This window comes from Columba livia, chromosome 1 (genome assembly GCF_036013475.1).
Source record: "Columba livia isolate bColLiv1 breed racing homer chromosome 1, bColLiv1.pat.W.v2, whole genome shotgun sequence".
In the NCBI taxonomy this organism is placed as follows: Eukaryota; Metazoa; Chordata; class Aves; order Columbiformes; family Columbidae; genus Columba; species Columba livia.
In genome coordinates, this window is record NC_088602.1 from 167,129,973 (window position 1) to 167,157,764 (window position 27,792).

At 39.5% G+C, this 27,792-nt stretch overlaps 1 protein-coding gene, 1 long non-coding RNA gene and 1 other non-coding gene across 4 annotated transcripts in view; 2 read left to right on the forward strand and 1 right to left on the reverse strand.

Moving 5' to 3' along the window:
• Positions 1-69: 69 nt before the first annotated feature.
• LTA4H (leukotriene A4 hydrolase) lies at positions 70-17,848 on the reverse strand. 2 transcript variants are annotated; one of them, XM_065043358.1, is made up of 20 exons: positions 17,626-17,810; positions 17,327-17,476; positions 15,958-16,088; positions 13,769-13,889; positions 13,209-13,277; positions 12,433-12,537; positions 10,110-10,162; positions 9,412-9,484; positions 8,961-9,101; positions 8,707-8,730; positions 7,798-7,868; positions 7,573-7,684; positions 5,019-5,163; positions 4,830-4,933; positions 4,441-4,511; positions 3,809-3,863; positions 2,855-2,950; positions 2,247-2,329; positions 922-1,026; positions 70-601 (listed from the first exon to the last, which is right to left on the reverse strand). In XM_065043358.1, exons 6-20 carry the CDS (start codon positions 12,505-12,507, stop codon positions 481-483), a joined length of 1,329 nt encoding a protein of 442 aa, XP_064899430.1. In that variant the 5' UTR covers positions 12,508-12,537; positions 13,209-13,277; positions 13,769-13,889; positions 15,958-16,088; positions 17,327-17,476; positions 17,626-17,810; the 3' UTR covers positions 70-480. The 2 variants fall into 2 exon arrangements, with proteins under 2 accessions (XP_064899430.1, XP_064899426.1); XM_065043354.1 differs by lacking the exon at positions 17,327-17,476 and having other exon boundaries at positions 17,626-17,848.
• A 210-nt stretch (positions 17,849-18,058) lies between these two features.
• TRNAD-GUC (transfer RNA aspartic acid (anticodon GUC)) lies at positions 18,059-18,130 on the forward strand. The gene has a single exon. It is a non-coding gene; the product is annotated as a tRNA-Asp (tRNA).
• A 4,463-nt stretch (positions 18,131-22,593) lies between these two features.
• LOC135576651 (uncharacterized) overlaps positions 22,594-27,792 on the forward strand; it is a 33,725-nt gene continuing 28,526 nt past the window's right edge. The window contains exon 1 of the long non-coding RNA XR_010468438.1: positions 22,594-27,483. This is a non-coding gene — a long non-coding RNA (uncharacterized LOC135576651). The remainder of the gene's footprint in view (positions 27,484-27,792) is intronic.

The following is a 27,792-nucleotide window of genomic DNA, read 5'->3' on the forward strand; positions in this document are numbered from 1 at the left end:
CACAAAGAAGAGCAAATAAACCAAAACTATTATTTGAAAACTTTTCATAGAGACCAACAGTCAGACAAGTAGACAATGAAAAGATTTATTTTTTTAGTCTTCAGATACTTGAAGTTTCAACCACGTTGCTAGAAAAAGAAAGCTGTGCACAAAGAGCAATAGCGTCCACTAATTAATTTTCCATGTTTTTTAATTCCACGACTGACAAATTATTACATCTCAGAAGAGCTTTTCTGTGTGTTCTAAAAATTGCTTGTAACAAAACCATTTTGACAATTTCAGAGATTTAGCAATTTTGCTGTTTTACTTGGAAGTGCAAAATAGAAAGTACTGAACCTGATCTGGGAAGTTCAATTTAAGCTAAATTAGTACCAAAGCAGCAGAGCATTTAACAGCATAATCAAGCGCAGATATCAGCAGCTTGTGGAATCAGTCTCTTCTTTCAGTAAGAAGAAAATTCCAAAGAAATCCATAAATTTGTCACTGATCTTGTTTCAAGTCTTTGCCCACAAGCATTGAAGTGACTGGGTGCATTGAGGCTCTATGCTCCAGGTATGCCTTGACAGCCAGATCTCGAGACTTGTCAAAATTGTAAAGTTCCCTGGAAAAGAAAGAGGGGAGAAAAACAAAAAACCCCCACACCATTACAAAACTCTATGAAAACAGCACAATGGGGATTTTCTCAAAGTTTTACTTTTCCCTTGAAAGCCTCACATTAAGGTACACACTGAGAGATTATTAAAAAAAAAGTCAGCAAGTGGAAAGCAGCTCCAAAGGTAAGCTTTTTCACAGTATACAGAAAATTCTGTATTATATCACTCTGAAGCATAACGAGTACACACAGAATGGCAAGTATTATACACTTTGTTGTACTAAAAATGCCAACAGTCTGAGCTCCTACAGTTTGGAGATTACTTTTACCTGAACAAGGGTCGAGTAAACTTCATCCTGCCCTGATCTGTTGCCATTTTTAGAGCCAGAGGAATAGCTTCTTCCCACTTGGACCTGATGCACAGGCGCAACCATCTGAAAAAGAAAAAAAAAAGAATTTATACTTTTATTTTCAATTGCAGTGGTTAGTTATGATTCTGTTCCCACAAATACCCTGAGCAGTGCTGTGTTATCATGGGAATGGGTTTCTAGCTAAATTCAACATAAAGTATTTAGTGTCTGACTAGCACATTACAAAAGTGGACTTTTCTATTAAATAAGAAAAAAATGCTTCAAATTTCCTCCAAAATGGTCTGATTATTTTCTGTGGCTAAGTATTTCTTTTATATTACAGCAGTATCCCATTGCACCACTCAGAATTAGAGCCGAATGATACAGCACTTGTCACTTTTGACCAAGTGATTAAAAAATAAAACCACAACAAAAATTCCAAACAAAATATCAACAGCAACTGGGATGTGCTTCTTCTGTTTTAAAAATAAGAAGAAATTGACCTTGTTACAAGAAGTAGAAACTATGCTGTATGTTTAAAATACTTAGGAACTCAAAGTTAGTTACGGCAGAATAACTGTCACTATTGCAAACGTATCTAAGTACATAACAGCAGCAAAACATGCAATACTTCAACATACTTGCAAAGATTACTTACATCCTCAACAATACCTTTTTCTAACAAGCAACATGTAAACACAATGTGAAAATATAAAATAGAAGAAATTAGGATGGCACAAGAATCACACCATTGAGCTAGAAGCATTTACTACTTGTTTAGAAACTTTGATATTTACTTTTGTTTGAGGAGACAAAATCTTTGTGATAGTAAGCATTAAAATACAATAAAAAGTTCGAAGTTGTGTTGAAAAAACGCTGCACATCAGCAGAACTGATTAGGTAAGTCCAGGACACCTGTTCCTGGCTAAATTTTTTAAAATATTTTGCAAGCATGTTTGAGCACCAGAGTTGCTTGCTATTGCATTATCCAATACCACCCCCCAAATAAGTTATCAGATCATCAGGTTCCTTTGCTAGCATGACAGATGAAAACAAAGCACTGCTAATTAACTGCTCATTTCCAGTTGTTCTACTAAACTACATTTACCCGATTTATAAGTAACAGAATAACCACTCTGGTAAGCGTAATTGCACATGCACTTTCACAACAATCCCCAATAACAACACCCCCCAAACCCTTGCACCAGTTCTGTACAACAGTCTGTCTCAGACAACTTATGAAGCAGGACAGTTTGTTTTATGAAAGTATTTAAGATTAGAAAAATGCCCCTACTAGAACAAACCTGAATCTTATTTCAGAATTGTTTATAGCATTGAAGTCATATACTTCCTGCATTCGTTTGACATGTGACACTGGAAGAGGGGCCTGAAAAAGGAAATTGCATAGTCAGAATAAGCCACAGGCAACACTTCCATACACATACTTCAAAAATAAACAGGTTCATTCAAGATTTACACTACAAAGCAATCAAAAGCTTATCATGACAAATACTTGTATTTGTTCCTTTCACCTTCTCATAGTTTTAGGGAAGGCATGAGAAATAAATGCCAGCAAAGTCCTACATCCAGCACTACCAAAACATTCAAAACTGGAAGTATCTTTATTCTATTTATAGCTTATTTGCTATTACATCAAACAGAGACAAACTCAAGCACCTTATGATTTTGTTTTTTACCTTTCAATCCACAATACTTTACATGTTGCTCATTAGCTGAAGAGCCAGACATTATCAGGGAGGCACAGCTGAAGGTTTTCATAACTGTGTATGGTGAGAGCAGCTTATTTTAGCAAAACTTAAAAGAAAATGGACAATTTAATTCCAAAGTACACTTGGGCTTCTGTGTCTGTTTTTCTGATACCTGAATCATGTTACCATAAATGTGAACTTACCTCCAGAAGTAACTGTGCCAGGAACTCAATCAACTGATGAGATGACATTTCCTTCAGGTCTGCTGAGCTGAATGAGCCCAAGTCACACTCTTTTGCCTAAAAGAGAATGGTTACTTAAGTTTTTAATTGGTATTTCAAAGTACGATCAAGTGTAATTTTCTGTTTGGATATCTGCATTTACTATTGGGCCATTCTACATAAAAATGTCCTGATTTGTATTTGTGCAGGATGTTATAAGAATGGAAAGGAAGGAACTTAAGCTACTGTCTGACATCTGGTATTCCTCAACTTTCACTTGATTTATCTCCATTGATCCTTCTATCTCCACTGTCATTCTGTTAAGTGAAAAATCAAATACTTTTTATATGCAAAGTAATACTGAAGAAGAAAGTTGAAGATAACATACAAGTGTAGTGAAAAGCCACAGAGCCAACAAAAGGAAGCTATGCTGAACTCAGTAGGTGTATGAGTTTTATGGCTAAAATTATGAGAGAATTGTATGGTATTAGCTAGTTATTACGATTTATGTATTTTGTTTTTTGATGAGAAATGCATACGAGGCTCCTGTATAATGTAAGGGAAATGATTGCTAATACAACATAATCGGTAGAGATACCTTGGCATTCATTCTTAAATCAAGTCATAATATCACAGTTTCATAAAGAATATAAGAATATTCTTAGTTTAGTTACTACATCCATATAACAAAATTCTGGCTCTGTGTGTGTGCCTTGCTGAAATATGCACAGCACTTCGTGTACAGAAGTCACAGCAAATCCAGAGACTCTACAATGAAAGGCTACTCTACAAAACACAAAAGCCCTGGCAGCCATATTCTACCATAAACAGATCCTGCCTCAGCAAATTATACATTTCAGAAGAGAATGGCTCACTTTGTATAAAGAAAACTAGCTTTTCAAGATACAGACACTTCAGCATTCTTTAACCACTCACTTGGATCCATCTTTGGCTCAAGGCAACACAAGCATTTGATAGTGTCGTATCATACCTGTCAAATATTAAAAACAAAGATCACACTTTGGAAACACAAAAAGCTCCTATAATACTTTTACAAGAATGCTTAAAAATTTTCACATGGCTCCAAAGTTGTTTGTACACTCAAACTCAATATTGCAACACAATTTATAAAAGATCTATTATAATGAAATACATAAAAAGTATCGGTGTCAAGTATTTCAATATTCTTGTGCATAGGTGACACTACCCCTTGATCCTAGACATTCTTAAAATGATCAAAACTTCTGAGCATATACGCTCCTACATATACTATAGCTTATAGCTCAGAAGAGACTATTTTTGTAGCAAACTGTCAGAAAAAAAGAATCTTTCCTGGCAACTTTCAAAGCAAAATAAATTTCTACCAGAATAAAAAATTGAAAATATTAACAGTGTCATTTTTTTATCCTATATGCACATATATCACATTCTACATAGTACTAAGACATTTTCTAATAAAACTTTGGTGGGAGGACTTTCACCGTGTTTACAAACTGCTTCACAACTGTTTGGAAAATTGTGTGCCATCTGGAAAAGGAAAAGATGAACTATGAAAGAACACAGCTTACATAGGCTTCACAGGTGGCATTCCTGGAGCATGAAACCAGGCATTCCAATCAACTTTATCAAGAACATCTACCTACAAAGCAACACAAATTCTGCCTCAATTTTAAATGTTATTTTTAGAGAAAAGCATATCCTACAAAAACTAGTTTCAATTATTATTATTTTTTTTTAAACATCCCTCCGAATAACCAATTACTTCAAAACAAAATATTCCCTTCTAGGGAATAAAAAAAATGCATCATAATGCAAACCCATCTTCATAAAATGTCAGACTACATCATATTAAGATATTGAAATAAAGAAGAGAAAGATAAAGCACTAGTTCCTTAGCGATGCCATAGTTTCACACAATTAAAAGGTTTCAAGCAATTAGCTTTAAATACTACCCAACCTTGTCCTTGAAGTAGGAGTACAAGAACTTCTTCCAGTCCTCGGTTATTATGCTCTTATAAGCAAACTGCTGAATGTAAGCTTTCAAGAAGCCAGTGAAGACATCTAACAGTCAAAAAACAAATTGTTTCAGTGTTTGAATTTAAAATGGGAAACAAGGATATATAAAGTATGACTAACACTTACTTACCTGGTCCTCCAAGAAGTTGTTCAAGGTGAAAAAGCAAAGCAAAGCCTTTCTCATATGGAACAGACGAATAGGCAGCATCAGGATCTACTCCATGCAGATTAGGGATTAGGTTAGTTACAGGATTTTTATCTCCAAGAGTATTTATCTATGACAAAGACACAAGAAAATATATTCATCTAGGAAAACCAGCACTCTTGGAAATCACTACTAATCCTATTTATTAAGGTATAATCCATCCAAAACTAAGATGGCCTCATTTCAAAGCACTATTTCTCATTCTTATTCTGGGAGTCCTGAATCTGCACAAAAGGTAGTCTACTAAACTTTTTTCCTCATTTTATCAGTGTCTGAGCACATATCAAGCAGAAAGACATTAAAATCAATCACCCTGTGCTCCAGCTGTCTCAAAGCTGTTAGTTACTGTTATGTCTGTCACAATGACAAGTACCTGATAAGCCGTATTTATCTCTTTATTAACAAACTAAACTACTTGATATGAATGGGTGGCATAAAGCATAAAATGCAATGAGAAAATATTCATAGTAAATCGGGTAAGTTGCACCACCAAACTGAATGAGGGCTGGAAATATCACAGGTTGGAAACCTGAAAAACTACAGTTTAACTACGCTGCCTAAACACAAAACTAAACAACCCTCATAGACAGCAAACAGATTAATATGCTCAATTATCACACAGTACCAGGAAAAAAATCAGTTATTTGCATGAGGTATTGGAAATTCTGCTGGTCATGCTTGCAGATAATTTTAACAAGCTTACCAGGATGCTAACAGGTAATATTGCCATTTAGCCATACCCAGAACAAGTGAGAGTCTATAAATATGTTCATCCTTACAGAACAGCTTAGAACAGTTCAAAAAGCTTTATCTCAGAGCACATTAAGCTATTAACTTAGAAAAAGATCACACACCTTGTCCTTCGCCTAATAAGAAAGTGTTACAAAAGCTAACCAGACAAATCCAGTTGGTGGCCAGTCATGAGTGCTGGTCGCCAGGGCTCAGTATTGGGGCCAGTTCTGTTTAATCTCTTTATCAATGATCTGGATGAGGGGACTGAGTGGACCCTCAGTAAGTTCACAGATGACAGCAAATTGGGTGGGAGTGTTGATCTGCTGGAGAGTAGGATGGCCATACAGAGGGACCTGGAGTGGCTGGATCGATGGGCTGAGGCCAACTGTATGAAGTTCAACAAGGCCAAGTGCCAGGTCCTGCACTTGGGTCACAACAACCCCAGGTAGCGCTACAGGGTCAGGGAAGAGTGGCTAGAAAGCTGTTTGGGGAAAAACAATCTGGTGGTATTGATTGACAGCTGGCTGAATACGAGCGAGCAGTGTGCCCAGGTGAACAGAAAGGCCAACAGCATCCTGGCTTGTATCAGGAATAGTGTGGCCAGCAGGACTAGAGAAGTGATCATGCCACTGTACTCAGTGCTGCTCTCAGTCCCATGCTAAAGTTTTGAGAAGATAATTTTGTATTGTAGGTGAGAAAAGGGTTCAGGAATTTCCATTGCCCTTTCCCTTCTGCTCCGGAAAATTTTGCTGCAACAGGCAGCAACAAATGTTAGGCCACATCTGCACGGCAGCGAGCCTGGTGCTGCTATATCACGCTTCTTTTGCAGGCAGATACAAGAGAGAATATGTGGAGAAATACCTTTTAATAAGGTGCAAAAATAAAGTTTGGCAGAAACACAGAAACTGCAGATACCTTTGTCTTCAAAGGCAAAACAACTCATAGCCCATGCTCCCCACAATAGTGTTCCCAGACCAAGGGACTACTATAAAGTGTATTTACTGGGGGGAAGTCTTATAGAGAATTTTAACTTGACACTCATCAGTGCGAGTGTCTCTGTGGGAGATGCTGATCCAGGAGAGCAGGACACCGCCAATGAAAGCCATGACTGACACAGTTTCTTTTTTCTGAAACCAGGTGAGTCACCACCTTGAATACTGTGTTCAGTTTTGGGCCTATCATCCTAAGAAGGACATTGAAATACTAGAGGTAGTTCAGAGGAGGGCAACAAAGATGGTGAGGGGCCTGGAGCGCAAGTATGATGAGGAGCAGCTGAGGGAACTGGGGCTGTTTAGCCTGAAGAAAAGGAGGCAGAGGGGAGACCTTATCCCTGTCTACAACTACCAGAAAGGAGGTTGTAGCATGGAGGGGGTTGGTCTCTTCTCCCACGTAGCAAGTGATAGGACAAGAAGAAATGGCCTCACGTTCCAGAGGGGAGGTATAGATTGGATATTAGCAAAAACTTCTTCACGGAAAGGGTCGTCAGGCATTGGAACAGGCTGCCGAGGGAAGTGGTTAAGTCACCATCCCTGGAAGTGTTTAAAAGGCATTTAGACAAGGTTCTTAGGGACATGGTTTAGTGCTAGAGTCAGGTTATGGTTGGATTAAATGATCCTGAGGGTCTCTTTCAACCAAAATGATTCTATGATTTTATGAAGTCTTATTTGTGGGAAACACACAAAATCAGCTTTATTTTATTTAGATATATGCCTAAACATAAAGTTAGTGTAACTTTAAAAATATTTACCGTATTCTGAAGTTCCCTCCAACCTCCTAAGGCTTGGAAGTGCCTGAACTGCTCACCAAACAACCGACCACCAATCCTGCGTTCCAGGTATACAGTGTGTCCCTCATTCAGCCTGGAAATATATTGATAAAATCAGCACTGGTAGAATGGCATAACAAAATTAGTTGGTCTCTTCACAGATTAATTTCAAAATAGGATACGTACTGCATTGAACATCGCACCTACCAAAAATGCTCCCACGTTTTGTTTGTCACCAAGTTTCCTGTCCAGCTGTGAGAGATTTCATGAGCAATAACCTAAAACACAGAAAACAATGACAGATCTACCATTTATACTCCTCTGGAAAAAGAACACAAAAATCCCAACAGAAAGAAAAAAAAGTCCCAAGGGGATCTCATTTACTACACTACATTCTCAAAGCCAGCTAGCATTAACAGCTCTGTTTAACTTATCCACATAAATTTTATTTAGAAGACTAACACTATCCTACCAAATCTTCTCCAGAAATATTTTTGAATGTCCAGCCCGCAAGTCATAGAGCCACACTGATCAACAAAAATAGTTCCTCTGGTAGCACGGTGTAGGTACTTTATGAAATCACATTTCAGAATACTGGATCCATGTCAAGTAATGGACTAGTACTGCTTTCTCACTAAGCAACTTCTGCAGTGCTGGGATGTTCTAAAATATCAAAGAGGAAGAAAAACAGTCACCTCTAAAAGAATAATGATTCAAGATAGATTAAAAAGTATCAGTGTCAAGTATTTCAGTATTCTTGTGATAAGGAATTTTTTTCATCAGTTTAGCAGAAAGACATATGAGAAAAACCAACATACATGGTAGTCAGCTTTCCAGAAAAAACAGAATTTACTCAAATAATACTGATAATTTTAACTTTAAAAGAAAACTACACAATGTGAGTTCTAGTGCATAGACAGGTATAGTTATGTCTCCAGTTTTCTAGCATTTACTCAGAACTAAAACTCACTTTCTAAGACTTCTTGAGTTACTGTCTTAACTTTTAATTCCCCCAATGAACATGAGACCAAGTTTTCAGGTATCTACTACAAAGGAATGTAACATACAACTTCAAATTGTGTCCTATTCAAGGACATGAAGCTATTTTGCACTTACATTTGATAGAGATCGATCGCCTGCCTGAAAAAAAAAAAAAGAAAAAAAGAAAAAGACAAGGCAGCTGTCAGTTTAAGTAAACCTCAAAATATACCACTTAATACAGTTTCATGTATGATTTGAAACTCCAAAGGAGGCAAGAACATTTAGAGTTCTTTCTAGGGTGAAGATTAATCCATTTTGGGGATTGATATCCTTCACTTGATGGATCAGGAAGCCCTAAGGAAAAGCTGAATTTTATCAGTGTTACTTACCAAAAGTGTTGGAGTTACAAAAGTAAGACAAGGATTCTCCATACCACCATAAGGAAAAGAAGGTGGCAAGACTAACAAATCATACTGTCCCCATACATAAGGTCCTGCTAAATCTTCTGCTACTTTCAGCATAGCTTCAGCCTGGAACAAGAATTCATACTAGTTTCTAACATGACCTCTGACTAAAGAAACTGAACAAGTTATAAGCTATTAATCCCACATTTCCTTCTCTTTCACCTTGGGATGTCCCCCATGTAAAATGAGTATAAGACACTATCAACATTCACATTCAGTGGTAGTTTTGTGTTGGGACAGAAGAACAGCTTTTTGGAGGGGGTTGAAGTAGGGAAAGGAGGACTATAGATAAACAAAACACTGAATTACAGTCTGCTGCTTTTCCAATACTATGTGAAAAAGTCAGTTTACAAAACATTTTTTGTCAGTTACCCACCTCAGCAAATTCATAGGCTGATTTATCCACTAGCTCCTTTTCAGCCCACACCAGTGTCCTTGGGCCAATCTTTCTGTTGAAAGTAAAGATGCCACTAAGACACTATGAACTGGAAAAAAGTCCATGGGAAACTGTTTAACTGTGCTCGTGAGCAACCCACATTGCTGAAGAAACTCATTAGAGACTTCCTCTCTTTTCACTCTCCACTGCTAAAGTAAAACTTTAGAAAAAACAAACCATGCGTCCACTGTTCAGAACAAACAAATAGGAAGCACATCTACAGATTTCAGAATGCTGTAAAGCTCTAATATAAAAACATTATTATGGGCTAGATTAACATCCTTGTGCAGATGAACAACAAGGCTGAAGCTATCATTTTATACCTTTTGAACATGACAAAGCTTATCTGTTACTGAAGGAAAAAGATACTATCCCCAAGCTAGAAAACACCCTTACGTGGTTTGAATAAATCCCAAACTCTCCATGGTGTTTCTTTAACTTATGGCAAAATACGTTCTATAGAAAAAAAAAAGATGCAAGAGTGAATCACGATACCTGCAGTTTGATGCAAATAAACAGATTTATTGAACCCCAAGACCTTTTAAAACTAGAAACAATACCAAAAAACACAAAATAAGAGATAACTCTAAAGATTTATTATGATTATTAACGTTTATACTTTGTACAGATTCACTCACCTGCTTTCTAAAGCTCCAACCACTAAAGCAATCAAATAGCAAGGTATGGGAACCTAATGGAGAACATGAGAAAAAAAAGAAATCTTATTTGTAATGCGAGCTATCAACACAATTGATTCACTCAAAGGAAAACAAAGGTGTACAAATAAAGAAGCATGCACATTTCCTCCAGTTTCCTGCCATATGTTAAAATAAAGGCATTGTTTTTTCTCCCCAAATGACATTCCTGTATCTACACGAAGTACTTGTTTCATGCAAAGGCCACAAAACTGTAAGCAACATCTCTGAAAAAACCTGCATATATAAGAGCATACAAAAATGCCACTGGTTTGGTTACTGTTCAAAAGAAAGACAGTTTTCCATATTCATTCCAGTTCCATTAGATTCTATGGAAGGAGAATTTAAGAGATGATGCTCAGATAACAGGCAGTTGTATCACACAGAAAGAAGAGTTTTAATGAATTCAAGTAAACAAGAATATTGATGGATACAAAATTTCAGCAAAAATCAAAACATATAAATTCGGTTTCCATGATTGGAAGTCAATAAATTCTAAATGTTTGTTACTTTAATGAAAAAAAAAAATAAAATCCGAAGTATCTTTATAAAGAAATGCTTTCTCACAGTGCTCTGGAAACAGAAAGGGATAGTACAGCCATCCCTGTAAGAGCTCCATTTTATCTGACTAAAGAATGTTAAATTAGTACGACTTTAAAGCATAACTACTCCAAGACAACATTTCAAATAATTTTATTCCACCATTTATCATCCCCAAACCACTTCAACAGCACTCATTCAAATACACATCATATGTGTTTTAATTTTACATATTAATCCCCAGAACACACAATTGAAAAGATTTACATCCGTTGACTTGTGTTATAGACATGTTATTAAAAGTTTGTCAGTATATCCCTACATTTTAATACCCAATTTGCTAATCTGAAATTTTGAAATGAATTCGAATCCCAATGCTTGTTGGGTTATAAATTCATTTTTAAACAAGCTGCTCTCCACTGCACTTCTTAGCAGCCTGGCCATGCAGGAGCAGAAAAAAAAAGTGGTTTTAGGTAAACCCTACACACATACACATCCAAAAGTTTGCTGCATTTATCTCCTTCATCTAATGAAGCACACGCCTTTTCTAGCAAGTAAGTCTCATGGTTTTGTCTGTTGGATGACACATATGTCTTCCTTGATGCATTTGTATTTTTCATTTATATATTTTGTGCTTAATGCATTTGACTTTTTCTGTTTAATGAAACACACACCTTTTCTAACAAATTAATGGTTTTCTATACGAGAAAGTGTGGTATAATTTCAATGAAACTAAATGTTATTCCTTGTACAGGTTCATCCAACTTATCAACAGTGTATTTCCAGATAACATACAGCTCTGGACAACATACCACATAGAAGTCTTACACACAAGACTGAGAGTGGCAAGTGTTTTGGCTCTCCAGAGAAGACAGAACGCCACATATCAAAGAACTCAGAGATAAGGTGACAATTTTTTTTTCTCTCCCCTCCCACCCCTCTCAGGTTTCATACAGCAGCCAAATCAACCCAACAGCTGCTGCAGTTCAGAGTAAGTTCCCCTCTTCTCTCCCATAGTCACACAATTCCATTCCTCCTTGCATTTATCCAGACCCTCAGCAGCCCAGATCAGCTTGCTAAAACAAATTTGTTTTTTAAACTTAGGTTAATTTTTATCTGCTTGTTCAGCAAAATGAACTAGCATCACCAAGAGATCCTATAAACATCAGAACTGTAACCCAAAAAGCTGTGAGAACAAAAAAAGCTAGGACAGTATATTGAGACTATCACTTTAGGAGCAGCGCACTCAATAAACTAGCTGAACTACTTAATAAAACTTCATCCTGAGAACAGTAACTTTTAACCGCTGTTGTCAGAATTTGCTTAACTTCAAGTTAAAATCAGTCCAAATGTACAGCTTCGCTGCTAAGATCTTGGTAAGCCTAAAATTTGCAGGATCCGTTTTTCAAAACTTGCTCCCATGTTATTCAAGTCCACATATTATTTCCCAAGAATCAGTGCAGACAGAAAAGGTTTTGACAGTACTGGCTTTCAAAACTCAAATTTGGCTTTTCTGGCAATGCCAAAACAAGAAGTGAACACCACCAGCACCAACAGGTTGACTTTTCAGAACTAGAGATTCATAATACCTCATATTTCTAGTGACAAAGGCCCATCGTAAGTCATGTCATTTATCGCGATATCAAAACCGTATCTGAAGTGCTTGTGAACTGCAGGAGTTCAGAATAAGACCTTAGGCACCTGTTTACTAGTTTGGAGCACTTACGTTCTGACTGAAGAGATATATCTTCCGACTGCTGTCCTCTGGGTCAGGCATCTCTCCCTCACGATTCGCGCTCATAAGAGCCACCAACTCTTTGGGAACGGATATCTGAAAGGTTACCTGACTGTGAGGAACTCCAGTAGCACACAGGATTATACAATATACTACAAGCCACAACAGCAAAAAAGAGTAGCCCAGATTTGTCCTGTTGTTAAGTGCTCCCCCTCAAGTAGAATACAAGGCATATAGAAAATTTTGTCTTAAAGGCTGGCAATAATTAATTAACCAGAAGGACTACCTCTGAAGAAAACAAAACTTTTAAACTACTGTTAGAGTACTGAGTTGTAATGTCACATTGCACAACTCATTTTTTGCTTCCTTAAAACAATCAGACTATTTATGCCAGGACTCCAAAGATCCCCCAGCTATGCACCAAAATATATTACTTAAGGCACAGATTAGAGTCATTCCAAGTATTTTTACTTTACAGCCCTCTTTGTTGTTTTACTGTCAGATTTTCCTGATTTAAGAACGTATTTCTTTCTACTACAGCACTTCTTTTTTTTTTGTCTTTTGGAAATAAAGATATACCTACATGAAAATAAGAGATTATAGATATATAAAAGAAAATGGCAAAGCTAGAGAAGTGCCACTTTCGACACATTAAGCTAAAAGTCAATATACTTTGTTTTTATTTTAGGCCATATGTCAGCAGCTACATAAAAATAAAATTTCAGCCATTTAGTTTATTTAGACACAGGTGACTTAGGTTCATCTACCTCTGCATAGTAGGTTAGTTTCACAGCAGGTGTATCTTGGCATGGAAAGATGGCTCTGCAGTGGGTAGCCTGGAGAGGAAATAAAACCAAAAAGGATAAACCATAACAATCTTTCTAATGCAAAAAACTAGGAATAAATCCAACTAGTATATTACATTGTATATTTATACAGCTCCTCCAGAGAATTCATTATCTACAAACCAATACATCCTCTCACTTATAGCAGTTTTCACAGTTAAGGCTTTTCTAAAAGAAATAACGGCAGGTAAGGAAGATCAATAGCCACGTATATTGATTGCAAAGGACTGCATGTTCTTCAACAAGAATACTGGAGAGGGTAAAGCAGTTCTGGAATTAATAAATTGCAAACATATCATAAAATCTCAGCAATACCCTGATTTATTGTTTCCATTTAGGACCTCTGACACACACAGTTAGAAGTTATGGGTTACTGTATTTTCCTCTACCTGCCTTTTCCTCCAGCTCTTTGGAAAACAGAGGGAATTATTATGATATGTAAACAACAAATTTGAAAAAAAAAAAAAAATAGTCCACTCAACCTGACACTGGCTGAAGAGATATGGGTGTTTCTTTCCAGAAGTTTGCTCTGGAGTAAACCATTGGAGAGCTGAAGACTTTGGAGAGCTTTCGAAGGATATTTCAATAATTGCTTCTTGTCCCCTGTGTAACAGAAAATAAAGTCAGACTGTTTTGACACAACTCCCGACTGCTAACAAAATTCATCCATAAAGATTTCCAAAAAATAGGTCTGCAGCATTGTCTCAAAAGCATTAAAAATAAGAACAAGTAGCATATTAAAATCAACTTTTCCTTTTCAGTTATGCTTGTAAAAAATAGAATGTTAAAATTGAAATAAGCCAGCTAAGACACTTTATTACTGTTTTAACTAAGCAGAAACTTTTCCTCTACTCTCTTCAAGGAGAACATGGACTTGTTCTTTAAACTAATGGACCAGCCACATACATACAGTTTTGTCACAACTATCTAACATGGTACACGTTAAATATAAAAAGACCTACTGGAATAGGCAAAAGTGAATAAAGCCTATATAAGACGATACGTGCCTTAATAATATAAGATTTGTAGATTCTGTAAATTAAAAAAAATAGTTTTGCAGTTAATGTTATGTTCTGTAAGTATGATCCTTAAACAGAAAAAAAAAATACTGAAAATAGCAATTACTGGAAAACCCTATTAACAGTAACTTAACAAGAAAAATTAAAAATGTTCAAATTTCATTCAGGGTTTTACAACTGCTGTGAAGGAAAAACTAACAGCTCTGTGCCAGACAAGTGCCTGCTTGGTAACAAACAAGCACACACAAACCTGATGCATTCATACTCTTGTTTTTTAAAAATGTATCAAAACCATCACTGGCACGAAAAGCACACAGAAGCACTCACTCCTGTTATCGCAATGTTCCAGCTTATACATGCAACTCTCTGGAATTAACAATCTAACCATAAATCTGAACAAACTTCAGCTGATCAGAGGAGTTGGCTCCTAGATAAGGTGACCAGGTACACATATCTGGTTTACAACCAGTATTCCAAAGTACATATTTGACATGAAAAGAGAAAATAATTTGTATCACCATAAGGCACATTGCATACTGAACAGTCCAACTCTCAGTTGTAACTCCTACCCTTTCCTATTGCTGTTTTATTAGGATTTAGATGGGGGATTGTATCTCACACAAGATTATAAATTCTTCCGATCACAGCTCATAACTCCCTCTTTGTTGCTTTTTTTTCTTATAAGGAAATCTAGCAATTAAAAAAAAAGCTGAAAGTCAAACAAAAGAAACAGGCCTATGTTTCTGCTGCGGTCTATTTAAGCATTTCATTTGTTCGGTTTCGTATCAGATCAGAAGTGTTTCTGCAGAAGGGATGGCTATTGTATGACATTCCTTTCTCTTCCACATTGTGTGTGTTTCTAAACTGCACTAACTCAGAGAACAAAAAAAAAAAGTGACATAAAAATTACAAAGCAGACATGACTTTGTAAAGGCACTAACCAGTTCTGAAAACAAAACAATAAAAAGCAACTTAGTATACAACTTTATTCAAACAAGGGAATCTCCATACACAATTACAGCTTTCAGCTTTGGCATGTGAAATACCATGGAGGTAAAACATACAAAGCAAAATGCCAAAAAATTTGGCAACATCTTCTTATTCCATGCAACTTAAGAGGTAGATTATGTTTAAATTAATTCCTCATCATGTTGCCAAAACTCAAGTTCCAGTTTTTAGGGACTTGGACTTAAAAACACATTTTCAAATAGTAAGTTTAATTGTATTGACTACACTATCTAATCACAGTGGTAACCTGCAGTTCTACAGAAAAACGAAAATAGGGTCTTCAACTTCATATGTGCCATACTGTAGCAATTCTGAACATGACAAAATTCAGGTTGTTGAAGCAGAAAGAATATTATTGATGAAAAGCACTGGAAAAATTGAGATACATTACACATTTTACTCCTTACTTTAGCAAGTAGTTTTGTACATGACATTTGACTTGGAAGCTGGTAAAAAGACTCCCAAAGTTTTGGCTGCCTAATGAAACCAAATATTAAATTCAACTACTAGGTCACATATGAAACAAATGCAACACTGTAATTTACAATTCCCTTTGCAAGCTCTACATAACAACCTTGCAGGCAGACAAACAGCTTACACAGTGCATTTTGGAAACACCAAAAGGAATAGCCAGAAGTGTATACCTTCTTAGTTCAAAAGGCAGCGTGATTTCCAGAGGGGCCCCCTTGAAACTGTGCTTTTCTCCAAAAACAAATTTTGCATCCTGTCCATTTACAGTCACTTTAAATACCTGTAGGTCTCTTGTATCCAAGACCTGCAATGAAGAATATATTACATACTTTCTGAATAGTGTAACAATTAACGTAGCACTCATCAAATCTTAAACACAAGCGTATCTGAAGGAAAAAGTATTTACTAAGAAAAACCAGAAAAACTGAGTAACTATGTCGAGCAGCACAAACCATTTTAAGAGAGCAGCACTGAACTTACAAAACTGGAGTGGGAAGAAGAAGAAAACCAGCTTCTGATTGCAAAAGTGGATACAAGAGTTTACTAAGTAAACTACAAAGGTAAAACTCTCCACAGGGCTACTATGAAATAAGGAGAATGACAGAATGGCCCCTGTCAAGGCTTCCATCCTGGAACTTGCCACTGTGAATCAGGACTTTCAAACAACAGAAGATGAATGAAATAATGCAGCACTCCCATGCGCAGCATGATGGAAGTTCTGATCTCCACTATTAACAGGATGGATTTCTTCCTGCTAATCACAAAAGGATTTGATGGAGCCAGCTTGAAAGAAAAATACCGCAAACCCCAAACTTCACTTTGCGTGTAAAGGAAAGCTAAAGAGGTGTATACGTTTATTTGCATAGCTAACCAAGAAAGTAGCTGGCATTCTATAAACACAGGAGAAAAGGTTATAGGCACAGCTTTTCACTGGTTTATTCCCATCTTTATGGTTCCCATCTGTTATGGTCAGACTCTATGATCCTGAGAGTCTCTTCCAACTGAAATGATTCTATGATTCTTTTTGGCAACAGGCTCTTCACCATTTTAACGGGAAAACACCTGTTTCTGCCCTTCCCTTACACACGGCGCTGGCTTGAAGCACAACAAGCCCGGGATTGCCCAGGGGCAGTGAGGCGCTGTCAGCCAGGGGTGATGGGCACGCCAGGGCCACAGGAGAGCCTGGTCAGAGCAGGCCAAAGGTGCAGAGGAGGCTGAGGTGGCAGCCGACAGCAGCTGTATCACAGAATGTTAGAGATTGGAAGGGACCTCAAAAGATCTCCTAGTCCAATCCCCCTGCTGGAGCAGGAACATCTGGATGAGGTTGCACAGGAAGGTGTCCAGGTGGGTTTTGAATGTCTCCAGAGAAGGAGACTCCACAACCTCCCTGGGCAGCCTGTTCCAGGCTCTGTCACCCTCACTGAGAAGAAGTTCTTCTCGTATTTAAGTGGAACCTCCTGTGTTCCGGTTTGCACCCACTGCTCCTTGTCCTATCATTGGTTGCCACCGAGAAGAGCCTGGCTCCATCCTCGTGACACTCACCCTTTACATATTTATAAGCATTAATAAGGTCACCCCTCAGTCTCCTCTTCTCCAAGCTAAAGAGCCCCAGGTCCCTCAGCCTTTCCTCATAAGGGAGATGCCCCACTCCTCCACTGCAGCGCGAGGGAAGGCAGGACCGGCGCGAGACGCCTGAGGGAAAGCGACGCCGAGTCAGGAGGAGACGGAGCGTTCCGGGGCACAGACCCCGACACCCCCTTCCCTCAGCCGCGGCCCCGGGGCCGCCCCTCACCAGCCGCCCGCCGCGCGGGGGTCGCGCCCGCACCGCACCGCGCTCTTACCAGGCAACGCAGCGCCTCGCCCTCGGCGCGCGCGGTGAAGGCCGCCGTGCCCCGCAGCGCCCGCGTGCCGAAGTCCACGCGGCAGCGCAGGTAGAGGTGCCGCGTGAGGCAGCGGGAGGGCGATGCGAAGGAGCACGGGTCTTCCTCCGCCGCCATGGCTCGCTTCCGCGCGGCCCCGAATAACGCCGCGGCCGCCCCGCCCACTGCCGGGATTTGGGGAGGGGGGTCCGCGCGGCCGCCCATGGGAGGCGTAGTTCCGGCCTCCCCGGGAAGCGCGGGGAAAGCGCTCGGAGAACTACAGCCCCCGTGGTGCACTGCGGGGAAAGCGGCGCGGGGGGCGCCGGGAAACTCGAGGGGCGGGGCCGGCGCGCGACCGGGCTGTGAGTCTGGAGAAACCATCTGGTGGCCGGTAAGGACACGATGATTGTACAGTTCCTCGTTAGTATAGTGGTAAGTATCCCCGCCTGTCACGCGGGAGACCGGGGTTCGATTCCCCGACGGGGAGGTACGTAAATTCTTTTGTTTCGTTCTTATCCTCCCCCATGTGGTTCTCACCCGAAGGCAAAAAGCACTTCCTCGTGAAGTCAAAGCCGCTGCCACACAGCCGCTGGAAAAATATCATGACTTAAAACCAGGAAAATAACATGGCCGTTGCCTGGTTGCCTACCTGCTTCAGGCCTGAGGCAGCTGGTGGCCAGCAGGGTTTTACAAGCTTAGCTGCCTGACTGACTGAAAGAGTGTGTGGGGAAAGTATTTTCACATTTAAATGGATCAAACAGCTGAACAGGGCAGGTAATTAAGCCATCCAAAAACATTCACCTTTTTTCTTAAACCAAGATGGGAAAAAAACAACCTCACCAAAACCTGTGAAGTGGAAACAATGGGAAGGACGGGTCAAGTGGACATGGTGCATAAGAGAAGGTGGGAGGTTGATGACAGTCTTCTGGCTGGCAGTAACACATTCTTATCCTCAAAGCAAGAACTTCAGAGCCTGGGAAGCTCCAGGGTTGTACCAAATCCCGGCCTGAGCCTGTGTGTCCAGCCAGCGGGTCGGTGTTGCCGGCTGCACCAGCTCAGTGCATTGGAAAACTGTAGCGCTCCAGCACCACTGCTTGCATTCACTTAGTACCCTTGGAAACACTTTTTTAGGCACTGCACACTCACCCCCCTCCTTTTTTTTTTCAATCCTTCTGCCAAAAGGCATTATTTATTTATTGATTAACATTTTAACACAAGGATACCGAAAGAGATCTCCTCTCTTCTGTGGGGGGACAGCAGATGCTGAGCAGTAATTGCAACTGCCCATATTTCTCTTTCTCCAAGTCAGGAAAGATCCCTGCCACCGATCACATGTAAAAGGGGTGAGGAATTAGGACCCAAGACAAGAGGCCAAGGCACCCTGGCTGTGAGGGGCTGTGTGTGCCTGGCGTTCAGCACGGGGGGCCTGGGAGATCCTGCTCCAGCCCTGGCTTTGTCCCCTCAGACAGTTTCAGTAAGATGAATTTGACACCCTGACCCGGGCATTGAAAAGAAATTATTCTGTACCGCAGGTGAACTCACATCAACCACACAAACGCAGCAGCAAGTGCTCAAGTGAGGACATACATAAGAAAAATTATCTCTGTGTAGTAAGAGTTAGGATCCAATTTAACAGCAAAGTTTGGCAACCAAGGGCGATTGCTCTTGACAAAACATTGCTGGAAGCCACAGATATGTAATGCCAAATGCAGAACCTAACCTTTATGCCATTTAGAACTCAGTTCCTGAAACAGCACATCTGCACGCTGTGTGCACACAGCTGCGGGAGCAGCACACCAGGAGCTGCAGGCACAGGAGGGACGCAAGGCTTGAGGTACAGTGCAAAACCAAGAGGTGCTTTCCATGGCCTTACCTGCTGGTGGCAAAGCCCATGGGCCTCCTGAGAGCATCCCACTGCCCCAGCTGTCCCATCCAGTTGTGACCCTGAGGTGGGAATGTAAGAAACACATGAAGAAGAGGGGATGTGACATGGACTGTCATCCACAGTGACACTCAGGAGCTTTGTATAAACCAGCTGGACCAGGGCCACGTACAGAGAAGTCCATATAAACCTGGACAGGAGAGGGAGTTTCCGTAGGTCTATTGCCTCCCATATTACAGAAACAAGACAAAAATAGCCTCAACTTTTTTCCCTTTTGCATTTTCTAAATTTCCTCCCATGCCCACTTCCCTTTCTCGAAATCCACATATATATGTTATCAGAAACACAAGGAAACTGATTTTGTTTAGTAGGCAGTTTATTTCAAAACAGAAGATGGGCCACAAAGTAAGATGTAAGAAACATTTAGTAGTTCATATGTGTTGGCATCCAGTGAGGCAATTTCAGCTGTCATAAACAAATAAGCGATTAGAAAAGCAGTTAATTCAAAACAGCAATATGCTGACAGAGCTTTGCAGGCATAAAAGAAGTCTTGTAAGCACCTCCATAGCTGCTTAGTCAGGGTTCCTGCTTTTAGATTACGCTTTCACAGTGCACAAGCAAACCACCCGAGAGGCAAGGTTTTGCTATACACGTGCAGCTTCTAGAGTCCTGGGAAGTCATTCTCATTTGTGAGTGGGCAAAGGTAAAAAGAGGAACAAGGAGCTCAGGGCACTGAGCAGGGTTTTACAAGGTCAGCCTTTCTCCCCTAATGCCAGCAAGTGCAGCCGCAGCTGCTCACACCACCTTGGACCTCCCTGAGAATTCTGGTGAGGTCCAGGCTGGCTTCCTCATGGGCAAAGTCCACAGGAGGCACAAGGTGAGACTGTTTTGACACAACTCCCGACTGCTAACAAAATTCATCCATAAAGATTTCCAAAAAATAGGTCTGCAGCATTGTCTCAAAAGCATTAAAAATAAGAACAAGTAGCATATTAAAATCAACTTTTCCTTTTCAGTTATGCTTGTAAAAAATAGAATGTTAAAATTGAAATAAGCCAGCTAAGACACTTTATTACTGTTTTAACTAAGCAGAAACTTTTCCTCTACTCTCTTCAAGGAGAACATGGACTTGTTCTTTAAACTAATGGACCAGCCACATACATAAAGTTTTGTCACAACTATCTAACATGGTACACGTTAAATATAAAAAGACCTACTGGAATAGGCAAAAGTGAATAAAGCCTATATAAGACGATACGTGCCTTAATAATATAAGATTTGTAGATTCTGTAAATTAAAAAAAATAGTTTTGCAGTTAATGTTATGTTCTGTAAGTATGATCCTTAAACAGAAAAAAAAAATACTGAAAATAGCAATTACTGGAAAACCCTATTAACAGTAACTTAACAAGAAAAATTAAAAATGTTCAAATTTCATTCAGCGTTTTACAACTGCTGTGAAGGAAAAACTAACAGCTCTGTGCCAGACAAGTGCCTGCTTGGTAACAAACAAGCACACACAAACCTGATGCATTCATACTCTTGTTTTTTAAAAATGTATCAAAACCATCACTGGCACGAAAAGCACACAGAAGCACTCACTCCTGTTATCGCAATGTTCCAGCTTATACATGCAACTCTCTGGAATTAACAATCTAACCATAAATCTGAACAAACTTCAGCTGATCAGAGGAGTTGGCTCCTAGATAAGGTGACCAGGCATACATATCTGGTTTACAACCAGTATTCCAAAGTACATATTTGACATGAAAAGAGAAAATAATTTGTATCACCATAAGGCACATTGCATACTGAACAGTCCAACTCTCAGTTGTAACTCCTACCCTTTCCTATTGCTGTTTTATTAGGATTTAGATGGGGGATTGTATCTCACACAAGATTATAAATTCTTCCGATCACAGCTCATAACTCCCTCTTTGTTGCTTTTTTTTTCTTATAAGGAAATCTAGCAATTAAAAAAAAAGCTGAAAGTCAAACAAAAGAAACAGGCCTATGTTTCTGCTGCGGTCTATTTAAGCATTTCATTTGTTCGGTTTCGTATCAGATCAGAAGTGTTTCTGCAGAAGGGATGGCTATTGTATGACATTCCTTTCTCTTCCACATTGTGTGTGTTTCTAAACTGCACTAACTCAGAGAACAAAAAAAAAAAGTGACATAAAAATTACAAAGCAGACATGACTTTGTAAAGGCACTAACCAGTTCTGAAAACAAAACAATAAAAAGCAACTTAGTATACAACTTTATTCAAACAACGGAATCTCCATACACAATTACAGCTTTCAGCTTTGGCATGTGAAATACCATGGAGGTAAAACATACAAAGCAAATTGCCAAAAAATTTGGCAACATCTTCTTATTCCATGCAACTTAAGAGGTAGATTATGTTTAAATTAATTCCTCATCATGTTGCCAAAACTCAAGTTCCAGTTTTTAGGGACTTGGACTTAAAAACACATTTTCAAATAGTAAGTTTAATTGTATTGACTACACTATCTAATCACAGTGGTAACCTGCAGTTCTACAGAAAAAGGAAAATAGGGTCTTCAACTTCACACGTGCCATACTGTAGCAATTCTGAACATGACAAAATTCAGGTTGTTGAAGCAGAAAGATTACTAATGAGAAGCACTGGAAAAATTGCGATACATTACACATTTCACTGCTTACTTTGGCAAGTAGTTTTGTACATGACATTTGACTTGGAAGCTGGTAAAAAGACTCCCAAAGTTTTGGCTGCCTAATGAAACCAAATATTAAATTCAACTACTAGGTCACATATGAAACAAATGCAACACTGTAATTTACAATTCCCTTTGCAAGCTCTACATAACAACCTTGCAGGCAAACAAACAGCTTACACAGTGCATTTTGGAAACACCAAAAGGAATAGCCAGAAGTGTATACCTTCTTAGTTCAAAAGGCAGCGTGATTTCCAGGGGGGCCCCCTTGAAACTGTGCTTTTCTCCAAAAACAAATTTTGCATCCTGTCCATTTACAGTCACTTTAAATACCTGTAGGTCTCTTGTATCCAAGACCTGCAATGAAGAATATATTACATACTTTCTGAATAGTGTAACAATTAACGTAGCACTCATCAAATCTTAAACACAAGCGTATCTGAAGGAAAAAGTATTTACTAAGAAAAACCAGAAAAACTGAGTAACTATGTCAAGCAGCACAAACCATTTTAAGAGAGCAGCACTGAACTTACAAAACTGGAGTGGGAAGAAGAAGAAAACCAGCTTCTGATTGCAAAAGTGGATACAAGAGTTTACTAAGTAAACTACAAAGGTAAAACTCTCCACAGGGCTACTATGAAATAAGGAGAATGACAGAATGGCCCCTGTCAAGGCTTCCATCCTGGAACTTGCCACTGTGAATCAGGACTTTCAAACAACAGAAGATGAATGAAATAATGCAGCACTCCCATGCGCAGCATGATGGAAGTTCTGATCTCCACTATTAACAGGAGGCACAAGGTGAGGGAGCACAGGCAGGAAGCCTCCTGCAGTCTTTGCAGAAGAGAAGTTTGAATGAGAGCAGGCACTGACGAAATCTGGAGGAGCAAACGCTGTTGTATCGCTAGTAGAAATCTTGCCCTGATTTCTTCTTCGAATGCCTATTGAATTGCCAACATTCATCTGCATCTCTTTTGATGCAGAAGATTTTTGAAAGGAAAAATATTGCTTGCAAATGTTGGAAACTGCTTTATGTCATTAGTAATGAGGAAACACAAACTCATGAGCACTGGTAATCTTGGAAGTTTTATGTTGTTGGTTACTCTAAGAGCAAGGAACAGATGACCTCCTTCTTAAACTTATAACTATAGCAATAAATTCAATTGTTCCAGGCAGACCCAATGGGGAAACTTCAACAGAACCAGCTACTGAAAATATGCTAATTGTGTTCTCACGTAGAAGGAAACTAATCAATGAATAGGGAGATCAGGTAGAGCAGAGTAAAAACTGTCACAGTAAGTGCTCAGCAAGGGCTAATAGCAGGAATAGACAATTGCAAATTGTTCAGAAGCTTTATTGCAGGTCAGGACATCCAACGTAAGTGTCATGAACTGACAATTTAGGAGGTCATAAGCCCTCTTCTCCACCTTGATTTTTATACAGAGATTCCTGGTGCTAAACCTTTTTTCTGGGAAGAGGAGTGAGGAATGTGGTTGCCCTTCAGAAGGTGCTGAAACAATTTGCACCAGTAGCTGCTATAGGCTTCTGATCGCTGCACATAGTGAACCAGCTGATTATGTAAATTAAAACAAACAAACAAACAAAAACAAAACAAAACAAAAATAATAATAAAAACAAAACAAACAAAAAATAAACAAACAAACAAAACAAAACCCAACAACAACAAAAACAACCACCATCCTGGAAGAACTTAATCTTAATTTGAAAAGTTTTATCCTGTCATCATTAGCATCCACTAACTGTCGGCAGCGAGGACCCCAATGAGCTCTGCCATCTTCTCCCTGCTCTGCAGAGTCTGGCTGCCAGTGCCCCTGACCAGCCCCGATGGTGCTGGATCGGCTGCTGGGAAAGAGCCACATGAGGATGAGAGCTGGGATGTGGCTGTCTCTGGTCACTGCCACTGTCCCTGTCCTGCTTACCTGGTGTGGGTGCTGCAGGGCTGTGCCCTTGTGGGTGGCAGCACGGCCCCACCAGTCCCCAAGAGCAGCCCGCTGCCATGGCTGCTTGGCATGGGATGTGGGTCTGTGGGCACGGCGTGCCACCGAGGAGGTGGCCACTGAGTCTTTTCATTGAAAATTTCCAATGTCTTCACACAGGTCTGGGTCTGAAGGAGCTGCACGTGGCTGCAGCCCCACTTGGGTCAGTGGAGCAAAACTAATCTAAGCCAGATGGGATGCTGATCTATCTGCCAATTAAAAAATACTCAGGCCACCATCAGGCATTCAATTCCAACGCATGCTGTGGTTTTATGACTCCTCCAGACTAGCCTGGCATCCTTCCATGTTAGCTTATAATGAAAGTAAATTAGATGTCCACTTTTTCTTCAGTAGCTCTTAACATATTGAGCATTTAATACTCCAGTATAATGATTTACAAGGAACTGTTCGGTTTTGTACATGAACGACCAGTAGCAAATCCAGTTTTCTGGGACAGTTAGAGTGGAAAATATTTTAAAGCAGTATCTTGTTAATAGTTTATCCTGCATTTGTTTTTGAGCAGTTTTAGGGCATCTATTCTATTGCTGGTTTGCTGAAAAAGACAGTTTCTCAGTCCTGTCTTCCTTGCAGAAGCCAACAACCATTTCATACAGCTGTTTACTACATGTCAGATGGTCTGTTAAATATCATTTCCATCATCCTCCTTTTCATTTCAAGGGAAGCTGTTTTGCAATTATTTCAGTTCCTCCTTCTGATTTTTAAAATACTTTTGCACAGGCAGTCCTCTTTTATTTTGAGCTTCCATGTTGCTAGACATGCACACAGATTACACCACCAGAATGACTAGCCTTGGTTTTTAGCTGCTGTGTTTGAAGTACTTTAGAGACCTGATATTCAGAGTCATTCATTTTGTTTCAAAACTAAAGCACCCAAAAATCACAATACACATTTGAAAATGTTAACCTACAACTTTGGGTTACATTATTAAGTAATTAATATTAAAATTGCCACTGGAGTTGCCCATATTTGCATTTCTACACAGTTATGACATGATTCATTTTTACCACTTCAAGGTGTGCAGTGTGTTTTCTTCTCCAGAGACTGTTATTTAGTTAGTATGCAGAGATCTGGCAACCTCAGGGCGTCATCATAACAGGCTCAGATAAGGACAAAAACAAAAATACAGATGATGCACTGTTAACTCTTCTGTTAATTTGATGCTAAATGTCTATTACAACAGCTTTGATTATGCTCAAATATTTTCTTTGTTAAAACCTTTAAAATCTGGATGGCAACACTTCCTCTTTCTGGTCACGTTATTCACATTTACCAACAGTGGGTTGCAGCATCCTTCTCCATCTGAGAACACTAGCATGCACAAAACTTCATTATACAGACAATTGCAGTATATGAAGAAATCATCTAAGTTTTTTATGTATCTATAGCTATTATTAGCTTCATAATCTTCTCAATTATCCATTTTAAAAACGTCTGCTTCTGGGTGATTGGGTCATTTCTGCTCCATGAGGTACCAAACAAACAAGCTTATACTGATTTTAAGCACACAAGAATCAACACTGAAACAGAAGGGGTGGTATATATGTTTCACACAAAGCATATTCATAAGCACTTTGCTTGAATAGGATGCAGATGCTCGTCTTCTGGCAGAATGAACTCCATGATCACAAAAGGGATTTTTGTCTCTGTTGTTTATTATCTAAAGGTTTCCAAGGTGAGGTTTCATGTTTGTTTTCATAGAGTTCAGCTTTAAGTGGACATCGATACAAACTGACCTGTGGATAAACTCGGGGTATTGTCTTAAGGGTAGGAGCGTTATTAAACTGCATCTAGGTCTGGTGCTGTCTTTCACCAACAGATGTACAGAAATAAATCCATCTTCTCCCACTTCCACATGAGGCAATGGCTTCTGGTCAGTGTAACATCCAGTAATTAGGCTGCTTTTGAGCCAATAGTCTACGTTTATAGATCAGTAGGTTGGATTTCCCTTAGCTAGACAAGATTTTTTATTATTTATATATGCCTCTTGGAGCTTTTGCATGTAATTATCTGGATATTTGTCCCTCATGTCCAAGCTCAGAGTGGAATGCAAACCAGACCAAGAACACAAGTAGAAACTAAACATTTGTGCAAGAAAATACCATGTTACCCAAAGGCTTCAACAAAAAGCAGAAATCTCACACATCGCAACTACAGATGTCTTTACTCAAGAATGGGAGCAGAGAAGAAATATTTACTAAACAGCAAAAGCTTCTATTACAATTTTGGAAGAAAAACTTAGTCATGTGCTTTCCTCTTTCCAGTCAGCATGACAGTACCTCTCTATACAATTTTTGAGGTTGCAGAGGGCTTGCTTATTCTGTATGTTTTACTGCATTCACATCATCCGCAGTGTTCTGCTGTTAATGCAGCAGCAACCAATGGAAATTTTCACAGACCATTTGATTTTACATTCCAGCCCCCTCTTATGTGTGGACTTGGAGTGCGGTCTGAAGACTTGGCACTAGACTAATGTTTATATTACTGCATATGCCTACGTGGTGTTGCCAGTCCCTCCAAATTTCAAAGGTTTTGTGTCTGGCACAGAAGAATCTCATGATTTTAAACCAGAATTTGCCTTTTTGACCCTTCTGCTAGGCTTTGCCTGGCAGCAGCATTGGCTTCAACTTGTAGAGGTCAAGCGCTTAACAAACTCTGTTTTTTCACAGTAAGCAGTGGAAGAGGTTTAATTAAACAATACTTTATTGTAGAGGAGGGAAAAGAAAAAAAAAAGAGGAAGCAAATGATTTATCAAAAGAGCTGAAGAGAAATGCTTTCTCCATAGTCACTGAATGATAATGTGAGTCACTTCCGAGGGAAGGGCTGTGAGGGTGTGAACAACAGCTTCCTCACAGTTCATTCTCCTCTTTATTTCTCAAACCCAGGTGTACCTTCACTTATTGAAGCTACTGGTTAACCAGTCCCAGCGCTGTTTTGCTTATGCTCTAATGAACACGTGTTTAAGGAATACAAGGAATTGGATTAAATGTTTTTTTATCCATAGAAGAAGCGTAAGTTATTTATTCCAATTGGTGACCCCGACGTGATAGCCTTGGATGGTTTTGTGCTATCCCAGGCTCAAGGGGGGCGCCCCACTTTAATAGTGGCCCTTGGACTTGGGTATGCAGAAAGCTACCAACGCTATATAAAATTAAAGCATAAGCAAAAGAATTGAGCTCCCTGAGGATTACTGCAGTACACCCGTAATTCAACGTGCACGAAGACCCCAGCAGGAACAGCGGACTGTAAGTACTGCCGGGTCGGGTGGTGTTATTGGTGCTTGTGTGCTGAATGTGTGAGACGTAACGTAGTTACGAAGCGAGTGCGGAGTCCTTCTATGTGCGTTTCCAATTTCCTGCGAGGGACTTGGTCACTGAAGGGACGAAGCGAAAGCACAAAAGAGTGAAAGGAGCACCATTTGGGATGGGCCAGGGAAAAAGTAAGGCCATAGGTTTTCGGGATCCCAGGGGAGGGAGGCCCAAGAGGTCGAAGGGGAGCGACCTACCAGAGATACCCCCAGACAGTCCCTTGGGGGTAATGCTAGAATTTTGGGA